Source organism: Nuphar pumila, chromosome 13 (assembly GCF_984573655.1).
Source record: "Nuphar pumila chromosome 13, dmNupPumi1.hap1.1, whole genome shotgun sequence".
NCBI lineage: Eukaryota > Viridiplantae > Streptophyta > Magnoliopsida > Nymphaeales > Nymphaeaceae > Nuphar > Nuphar pumila.
The window spans coordinates 95,749,256-95,760,137 of NC_143261.1; the positions used below are offsets into that span (position 1 = coordinate 95,749,256).

Here is a 10,882-nt window from a genome sequence, read left to right on the forward strand (position 1 = left end):
GTCTTTTTGCGCAAAACTTACGTTGAACGTCCATCATGCTATGGACGCTCAACGTGAGTGACTTTTGTTTGAGCACCTAATGAGTGAGCAGCTATACATTTATCTCTCTTTTTATATATATATATATATATATATATATATATATATATATATATATATATATATATATATATATAAACACGAGTAATGTGTTCCTTGAGCCCCCTTTTTAGTTAGGTCTCATTAGGCTTATTTAAAAATAATACTTTTATGTATTTTTTCTCACGTCTAACGCAATAGATGTGATCTATAGGTTTTGTTTAGTACAAACCAACTTTTGGATCACCGGAATCTGACCTGTGTATAGGTTTTTCCGATGATCCAAAATCAATGGCTATGAAGGTACCAGTTTTTTGGTCTTGTAAAAACATGTTTTTTCGTCAAAAAACATGATCCAAGAGTTATAGGGCAGAATGGGGTAGAACGAGAAATGGAGCCTAATATATTCGGTTCTCTCTCTCTCTCTCTCTATATATATATATATATATATATATATATATATATATATATATCTCCTTTTAGACTACTTAGGTTGGAGTTTCCACAGGGGTGTCAACTCGGACGCCCCTAAAGTGGGTGTGTCCGAATTGGATCCGACTAAGTGCTGTAATTATTGAATCCAGATTGGGGTTTGACTGGTTTTTTTATAAGAAAAACATACCTATATCCAATAAAAATTACACAAACAAGACCCAGTCCATACTTGGCAAAATAATATTCTTTGAGCTTTTTATATTGAAAATTTGTGGATCTTATTTGGAGCTCAGGTCAGACCCGGTTTTGGCATATATAAAATTTCACAAACCATACCCGACCCATTTAATCACCGGGCCTCATAGGTCCGACTCAGATAGTTAATCAGACACCTTCTTTATACCAAACCCTAACCCTATAGGATGGTATGGGTCAAGATCGGGTGACACCCTTAATTTTCATCACTTTGCCAAAACAAAAGTTTGGTAGGAAGCTTCGGAGTTGACTCGATTTAATCAATTTCTCAGGTTTTGATAGACTAGATGAGGCAAATGCATTAGGAATGAAGTGAAATTATTTGAATGAAATAGATTTGCCATTAAGAAAGGAATAAGGAGAAGACCGAGAAAAACATAAACTAAGAAACAGTTTTATAAATTGATTGAAAGACAAGATAAAGTAAAAAGCATAAACATCTTCATGTCCCGGTAACAGGGATGTCTGTGGACCGGGGCGGATGCGGGGTTGTCTCTACCCCCTTCCCATCTCAAAATTCTACCTTTCATCCTCGCTTTCATCCCTGCATGGGTTTTGATTTTACCCAGTATGGTCCAGGTTTGGTTCATGTAGTGCTTATCGGGTCTAAGTATGGTTTTTCTTATAGTGGACCCGATACTATACTAAAAAATCTGGTTCAAGTCTGGTTTCGCCTGAGTCCGAACCAAACCAGACCGGTTGACACTTCTAGATAAAAGGACGACTAGTTAAATGATAAGTTGCTACCTATTTTTCACTAGGGATTTCCGTTTTATACAATAAAATTCGCAGTCGGCCATTTCATAAAATGGTTTGCACATTTGACAATGCTGTGTACATAGTGACAAATTAATATCACGAGATTTATGAAAAATCTCGCGATAATATCGCGAGAAATTGCCTGAAAGTTTAATACGGCAATTTCTCGCAAGAATTTTCAAAATATTGTGAGATTCATAAAAAAACATAAATACCGCAATTTAAACATAATATTTATGTTTTAAACGGCTATTTATCATGAAAAAACCATGTATTTTTATTTTTAAATAATTTTTATTAATAATTTATTATAAAATTTACTTTTTATATTTTTCAATTTATGTTTTTATTGCCGAGAATTTGCCAAAAAAAGCGAGATTTATGATTTTTTTTCAATTTCTCACGCGTTTTTTGAAAAATGAGATTTTGCCGGAAAAAAAACGTTTGTCACTGTGTAATGACACATTGAAGAAACAATTGTCATGAAAAGTTTGATAACAGTGCATGTATTTAGTTTGAACTCAGATAGAAGAAATCTCACTCAGATTAACTTTGTGCGGCATCCATATTCAAAAGCCAATATAGCATCCAAAAAGTATGTTAGTTTCAAAATGTCACATAGATAAAAAAAAAACATCGTATTTTTATTCTAATATTATCATTTTTTTTTCTTGATATTTACAAAGAGAAACCACCTCCTGGATCAGAGACCTAGCTGCACTGACTTTGCCTGCCGGTCGCTGACCTGGCAGCGTAAAAGTCTGTGGGCTTACCCCTTGCCCCCAGGACTAGCATTTTTTAAAGAATTTTATAATTGTATTTTCCTCGTATTTTTATACTTTCAGAATTTATACATGCCATGATAATTTCCAAGATTTTTCTCAAAAAAACATTATATATTATGAGATTTCCAGCCCTCACAGAGAAAATCCCAATAACAAGATTTGTGACAACTGAAGGATGTCATTGTTGGTCTGTCTACTTATAAGCATACTAATTTACAACTCCCTCAGCCATCAGCTGCTTCACTTACCCTCTTTGTTTAAGATACCAAATTGTGATTCCCTAGTTGTATTAATAGCCATTTTATTTCCTCTGTCATTCACTCATCCTAATCTTGCTTGTAGTTTATTGTGAGTTCAATTGGACCACTTGGAAAACTTGACTGGCTTTCAGTGCATTCTAAACAATACAGATCACTCATGCCAAAGCCTTTTTTTTTTTGTTAATTACTCCTTTGTTTCTGGACATATTAAGTGTAGAATCTGGTTAACTTGGCAAACCAAACACAAAGTCCTTTTTATGAGGTAGCATCTAGGCTAAATAATCACTTGGGAATGGTCCCATGGTCCACACCCTAACCCTACCTTTGAAGGTGAGATTAAAGTAACACAAATTCAGATTCTTGCTGTTTGTATAACAATACTCTATTCCTATTTCTTTGTTCTTTGGTTGGTTGCGCAAAAGACTGATTCTCCAGCTGTTCTTATACAGTAACAAGGAAATTTAATCAACACATCCCATCATTTATATGGCATGAATGGGCCCAAAAGTTATTACTGATTTCTAAAATGGATGGAGGTAACCCTAGTTTAACTGGAGTGAGCATAAACAGCTATAGGGTTAATATTTGATGCCCTCCACTACATCTTATTCTCTAGTATAAATTAATGGATTTTCACATTTTCTGGATTTTTTTAAAACCAATCCCTACAGATATGTTTATACAGTTCATTTAGTTAAAAACATGCTTTTTAGGTTATCAAATTGCATTGTATATGCTTGTGCACTTTTGTGATTACCCGAGCTAGGTCGTGGGGGCCTTCGCTTCTAAGCCCATACAGTATAAGCAGTCTTTTAAAAGCGGCAAAAATCAGCGGTTGATAATACACCAAAATTTCAGAAAATCATGTTTTTTTATGTCAAAACCACTCTAGTTGGCGATTATCCTGTCGAGGATTTGATGTAACAGGATCAACTCGCCATGAATTGAAGGGTTATCTCTAAAAAGGCACCAAAGTCAGCCACAGGGTTTAAAATTTTGCGATCAATGGTACAAGTCCTATTATCCAAATAAAGACCATAATTTCCAAAAATAAGAATAGTTCTTTTTTTTTTATATAACAGACACCCCACTCATCATGAAATGGACCATACTAAACTCATCTATACAGGTCAGAATGAGAAAATAAAATTTACACCTACAATTTTTTGCTACAAAATATGGTACTAGCAAGAGTAGCCAATATTTCCCCTAAATTATAAGATGCAGTCAAGTACACGCTCACGTTTTTGAGAACTCTAGCCTTGTTTGGCTTCCAAAAAAATGGCGCTATGGGCTATGCTAGCAGCTAGTTGTACTCCTAAGCTAAGAAGAATGTTGTAATGTTTTTACTATCTTCACCAACCAAATAAATTTTTAATATATAATTGGCTTATTCTTGTTTTGAATCCCTATCTTCATAAATTTCGAAATTTTCTATACATCATCAATTTATTGCATTGTTATTTTGAACTCATATCTGAGTCAGAAAATGAACCTCAAAGATTCTCTCAAATTCAACCGTCAGATTCTCCCCAACTTTGCCATTTTCACATTTTTAAATAACAAAAGGAAATGTAATTTAAGTTATAAGATTTAGGTACTTTAACTTCTTTCCGTGTCCCACCAGCCAACCTACCTATACTCTATAGAGGTAAACATAGGATGCAAAAAAGCAAAGTTGGCGATTCTTCTGTCCAGTATTTGAATCAACAGCATCAACTCGCCTTGAATTGAAGGGTTACCACCAAAAGGACATCAAATGAAATCACAAGCAGCCTTTTTTACCATTTGCTGCTCAATGGTACAAGTCCTATTATCCAAATAAAGCCCGTGACTTCTAGAAATAGGCTTTATTCTTTTCAAGCTTACAAGTTAATCTTTTTTCCCATTAATAATCAAAATTGTCTTTGAACATGTGAAGAATTTGTGAAAATGATAAAGAGTGTGTGTTCAGCCAAAGAGGCAAAAGTACAACTCACAAGTGATGCTGTTTCCTTTGAAGCTTAGTAGAATATTAAAAATCTCCTAAAATAAAGAAGGAATCATTAATTTGTTCACCGACTCTTGCCTGAATACTACATTTTTTTTAATATTTGAACTCAATATAACTGCAACAGGAGAAGTGCACTTAGAAATTGATAGGAATGGAAAGCAAAATTTGATGAAGCAATTTAATAGTAATAAATGGAACTTGTCAACCAACCGAAGAAGGAAAAGAAATAAGAACATATTGGTTCATACTTCATGCCCCACATGCAATTTAAGTTTTTATAAGAAATTGACCCCAAGAGATTGCCTACACGGTCTCAGGCTGGAGTTCCAGTCTCAATGCGATCGCCCCCTTTAACAAGGCAAAGCAGGAGACTCCTTGGTGTTGAGGGAGACACTCAAAGAGTTTTTTGCCACAAGAATAGAGACCATAGCTATGGCAAGCTAAGATCAACACGGTTAGGTTTCTGATCCCGGGTGTAGTTTGTTCATATAAGATATAAAAAAAGTTTTTATAGGAAATCCTTTTAAGCTTCAACCATGGATCAAAGGAAAAAAATGTGACAGAGAAAAAAGTTACTAAATTGGCTAAGCATGTCTTCATAGTTCATACATAGAAGGCCATGAAGAAATTTGGAAAACTTAAAAACTTATCACTAACACATACCCAACATCAAAAACTAACATCCCAAGTTCCCAACAGAAGAGAAAAGAACATAAGTAGAACCTTTAACAATAAAATTGTGATCTGCCATGCTGCAAACTTGATGACCTTTAACTTCTACAAATGCAATGACAGGTCCAGCTTTTGGTCACTGCCAGAAGAACCAGGGGCCCCATCATCAATCCCCAAAAATTGGGTCTTCTTCCTTGAGGGCCCCTCTGATGGAAACTCCCCCTCATTCACCACCCTGTCCCTGTAACCCCTCTGCCAATTCAAGAAACTTGCATCATCATACCCAAAGCATGGTGCCTCCCTGTAAGGGCTGTCAAACCTAGGGGCTCCCTGGGATCCAAACCTATCAAATAATTGAGAAGCAAAGTGCCCACTTGGAGGGACACCATGATTCCCAGAATGAGCATTGATGTAGAAGGAAGGACTCAAGACACCAAGGTTTGGAGCAAAAATCACAGGTGGGGAGGATAGGCCGTAAAGTCTGTAATCAGCTGCTCTTTGTGCCTGCTTTGCTGCTGTCCTCTCCTTCTTGTGTGCATTTTGATGACCACCCAAGGCTTGTGAACTAGAAAACTTCTTAGAACAGAAAAGGCAGGGGAAGAACCTTTTCCCTCCACTTGAGTTGTCAGAAACTTCATTGGTTGACTCACTCTTTTCCTCATCTGCCATGCTTGAGCAATAGTAAACAAAAAAGAGTGGTCTACACAAAGTTTTTCTATACTGGTGTAGAAGAAAAAAGCTTAACTGGGAACAGATTGAAAAACCATGGAAGGAATCAAATAACCGCTTCTGTTTCTTGGATTGAAGAATGTGGGGAGCTTGGATAATGGGCCATAAACAATCCTTTCATTGGCTTTTTCCTTCTTTACTCTGTAAAGCAGGGAGGTGAAGGTCTGCCTCTATATATGCCTCTGTTTATATATAACTCACTGTGCATGAGAAAGAATACTGTGAAAGGTTGGAGAGGAGTTTATGTAAGCTCTGAACTAGTCTGAAAAAAGACAAATCTTTTTGGGTTTAACAGGGTTTTTTCAGAAGGGCAGGAGGGCACACAAAAACTGAAAGAAAAGGATAAAAGATGTTTTGAGTTTCTGAGGGCCTTTTCTTTTGGGTTTTCCAAATAGAAGGCTGCAAGAGATGGAATGGGTTTTGAAGCATATCTTTTTCTACTATTAAATAAGAGATAAAGAAGGCAGGCTGGTATCTTTCTTCGTCATTTTTTGTGATCTCTAAAAAGAGCACAACGTCTAAAGCTTTGCATGCAAGTAACAAAGTCTAAGACAGTGGGGTTTGATTGGGGGAAAGAGTTAAGACTTGAAAATGTGGGTTTCATCGTGGGAAAGTAGCAGACTTGCCAAACAAAACAGAAAGAAAAGAATACTCACAAAAGGATTTTTAACGTGCTTTGATCACATGGATCTACGATATTGGGTCATCTCAATCTCTCAAAGTGATGGTACAAGAGAGAGGACCTCTATTATTTATAGAGCAAGGTTAAACGTTTTTTAGCAGAGTCCTCCTCCTTGAGGTACATAGCAAAGTCCCACTTCATGTAAAAGATTAATATCTCTGTTAATTCTTGGGCCTTCTTGATATATTTTTTTCTTTGTTGCAGGACTCTCTAAGGTGGGACTCCTAGTGGTGCTCTGGTGGTGGACTTGCCTTTGCCTTCTTTATAGAGCCTCTTTTGGATAACTTCCTTTTGAGGAAGACGTGTGATGATCTCCAACAGTGGGAACCCTGGTAAATTGGTAGGCACTTCCCAACAATTATTTTTTTATTACTTGGCTTGATACTTCATTTACCATCATTGTTATATTAAATCTCATTGCAGATACCCAAACCCACCAACCAATGATTAGAATTAGTATACATTTTTACCTAGATATGAATTAATCCTAGCTGTAGAGATTGAACGGCTAGCAATAGGGATCTTTTTACATTTTGGAGACCTTGCACACCAAAGGAGGATCAGGTGCCATGTAATTGCATATTTTTAGTGTGCTGCTGATACAGCCTGTCAGTTATAGGGCCCAAGAGCAGATGAAGGGTGATCAGATGCAGCAATGCACCAAAAGTGTGTAATCACATTGCACCTGATCAGCACCCGTGCATGCAGCCTTGAGTTATGCCCTCCCCCCCCCCCCTGGCCATCAACATGTATTCGGCCATCCTATTGCATGCCTACATACATAGTCACTAATTTTGTTCTGAATTTCTCAGTTGGGATTTTCTTAAGATATTTTCATAAAAAAGGTGGGTTTTCTTGAAATATATCGGGAAATTCTTGAATGTTTAATTTTTTTTTAAATTAGCAGTAATTTTCTTATGAAAATATAAAGAAATTGTAAGAGAAGTTTTTACAAATAAAAGAAACACAAAAAATATGAAATTTTTTGACACGTTATGATTTTTATCTTATGACCTTATTTTGAAACTATCACAATATTATGAAATTTTTATCGGCTACCTTGAAAAACTCTATAATATTGCGATATTTTCAAAATTCAGGACAATATTGGTAACTATGCTATATATTAAGCCAAGCCCTACATTTGGCGAAACACAAACCCTGAAAGAGATCCTCATATCCAGACTAGATCCTTTCTTACTATACGTTACCTACCGATCCAACCCAACAAATCATATGAACCTTCAGAGTCAGTACTGGTTGTCCATTTTGGATTACTAATTGGTCCAAAACCAGCCCATGTGTAATGTTGCATTATGATGAGTGATTGAAGAACAAAAGCATACTTGGTTTGGATGACTTGGGTTAATGGGATCTGGTAGCAACCCGATTTTGATGGAGTTTGATCCTACCAAACGGTTCCACAGATTCTAGGGAACTTTCAAAACCCTAACAAATGATAAATTTTTTTTTTTTTGATGAGGAGGAACCTTGTGGAAGCAAGAAAAACCCCGGGTGGGGCCCCACGACCACCCTGAGTTATGTGGCCCACCTCTGAAATCTACTGACACCCTAACAAGTGATAATTAATTTCAAATCATGCCAAGTTTCTTCTTCAAAGGAAGGGTGTTGAAAACTACTAAGACAATTATTGAACGCTTTTACTGCAAAGAAAGAATTTCTTATTATTTTCTTAAGAAAAGAATCAGGCTCCACACCGTGGAAAGTATCTTGGGCCCCACATTCGCCAATTCCCAAGGAGTTCAATCCTCATCGGTTACATCCTAGAATAGAATAAAGGATACATTGTATTGCATTTACTGAGACAAAAAATCTTATTGAAAAAGGAATAACACTAACCTGATAGCTGATCAAGTGATCTGCCAAATCACTTTTAGAAAAGCCATTTGGCATCCTCACCGTCCACAATGTACACGAGGACCATGAGGTCCTTGTGGGATGAAGCAATTGACAGTGAAGATGTCAAATTATTTTACCTGATCTCAGAGCAGTACCTGTGATTTATGGGGCCTGAGGCGGAGGGAAAAAATGGGCCCCCTATTAATAGCAGGATTTCGGGGGCAGGGCTTTGAAATTTTTTGAGCCACTATTAAAAATGGACTCCCTAAAAATAGCCCTCCTATTAATAGTAGGAGTTCGGGAGCAGCGCCTCAGAATTTTTTGAGCTCCCTATTAATAGTAGGAGTTCGAGGGCAGCGCCTCCAATTTTTTTGGGGCTCCTATTGAAAATGGAATCCTTATTAAAAATGGGCCCTTAAATTTTTTTTGTCCCAGGGGCCCTGAGGCCCAAGTCTCATTGGCCTCTTGACAGGTCCGGCTCTGCCTGATCTGCTCTCACCCTAAGCCAATGAGATAAGACCTAAACACTAGGGAGGATAAAACCCTTCTTCCTCCCACGGTCCCACCAAGTTCATGGGGTTTGTTCAGAACTGGATTTCTTTTCTCCTTATCTGAATTGACCTTGATCCTATGGCTAAGGATGTAAACGGTTCATATTCGGGTCAGATATGGCTAAATATTATATCCAACGAATCAGATGTTGGCTGGATCAGAATTTGGGTTCGGATTCGGACAGTGAAAAACTCATACCAAATCTGCATTTTTACATATAAACAGATCCAGATATTGATCGGATTCTGCAGCAAAAGAAATAATCAGAAATGGTTTGGGCCTACCAAATTCAACTAAACATAGTAGGGTTCGGTCAAATATTGGATAAAACCTGATCCATTGACATTCCCACCTACGGAATTACATTGAGAGTAATACCTTCATATATCAGATCCGTGGAACTCTTGGCCGAACCCCCTCCAAATTGGACTACAAATTCGTGGATTTGGAGCCTTTTCATCTAAAATGAGAATCTCAGATCTATGGGGTCGGATCAAGGTGTGAGATCCATGCCTTGATCCATGTGCCCATGAATCTCTTAAGAAATCCACTCAAGCCAGTGAGACATTGGAGGGAAGATTTCAGACTATAAGGTACAGTGAACTGTTTTTTTTTATCATTTTGCTGAAGCACCTGTGCTTCAATCTTTATTTTCTTTTCACCCCCGGAAAAGTGGGAATGATTATTCATAGGATCTCTTTGTCTCAGTAGAAAAGTGGCAAGATCTCATTGCTTGTGCTTTTTTATATCTCTTAATTTCTCATTGATCATTAATCATCTGTTTTTTTTTTCTATGAAAAATCCCGGAAACCACTGCGGGGATCAGAGAACCTGGTCGCACTGGCTATGCCTACGACAGTGTAACCCCATGGTGCACCCCTTGCCCACTGCCTTGCTTTGGCACAACCAAGCGCCATAATACCCTTAACCTTTCTTATATGCAAGGAGCTGACACCCGTGAGAATGGAACCCTGACCACCCGTTTAGCAGCCAAGGCTGCCTTCTACTACGCCAAACCCCTTGGATGTTAAATCATCTGGTTCAAAACCCTAAAAATCATGACACTGTTTTAATTTTAGAGTAATCATAAAGTGCATGGATTTACCTGGAAGCTATGTAAGCCAAAAGATGAACAGCATAAAAAAACAATATATATTTTGATCATCATTAATTTTAAACTGCCAAATTTTGTAACATTATCGTTTTAATGTAAATACCACAATGTTATCATGATATTTATATTTATATAGGGTATATCACCAAAAAAAGGTTAATCATTACTTATATATCTTTAATTTTTGTTCATAATTTTTTAATTTATTTACATTTCAATTTTTTTGTCAATAAATGTAAGAAAAAAAAAAACTTCTCACAAAATTTAAATGCCCTTATTTTTCCGTTTTAAGCTTTGGTCACTAATTCACTATGGCTAATTTTTCCATGATGACAGAAAAAGAGACAAATAATTTTGAATGAATTTCATTAATTAAAGGATCTTTACAGACACTTGTGCTTTGTTTATCCCCTAAGAAAAGCATCACCAGCTATAGCCATTTAGGAGGCCTTTGTTCCTTGAAAAAAGTCAAAAGTTATTGTTGTCTCACTTGGCATTGAAGACAAATTCAACCAGAATTTCTACCTTGGAACTACATAGATCGATGCCTTTCTTGTTATTCTTCAAGACCAATGACCTGAAGAAAAGAATAGAAGGTACATATGTGCAAAGATTGTACTCAAAAGATCACTACTTCAATAGGAGCCGATCTGAAAATTGAACGGCCTATCTTTAACATCATCATATCGTGGCCCATGTCACATGGAG

At 36.8% G+C, this 10,882-nt stretch overlaps 1 protein-coding gene across 1 annotated transcript; it reads right to left on the reverse strand.

Annotated features, from left to right (window-relative positions):
• Positions 1 to 5,342: 5,342 nt before the first annotated feature.
• Positions 5,343 to 5,906, reverse strand: LOC149819306 (zinc finger protein 7-like). The gene has a single exon (XM_089986377.1). It carries the CDS (start codon positions 5,904 to 5,906, stop codon positions 5,343 to 5,345), a length of 564 nt encoding a protein of 187 aa, XP_089842503.1.
• Positions 5,907 to 10,882: the final 4,976 nt, after the last annotated feature.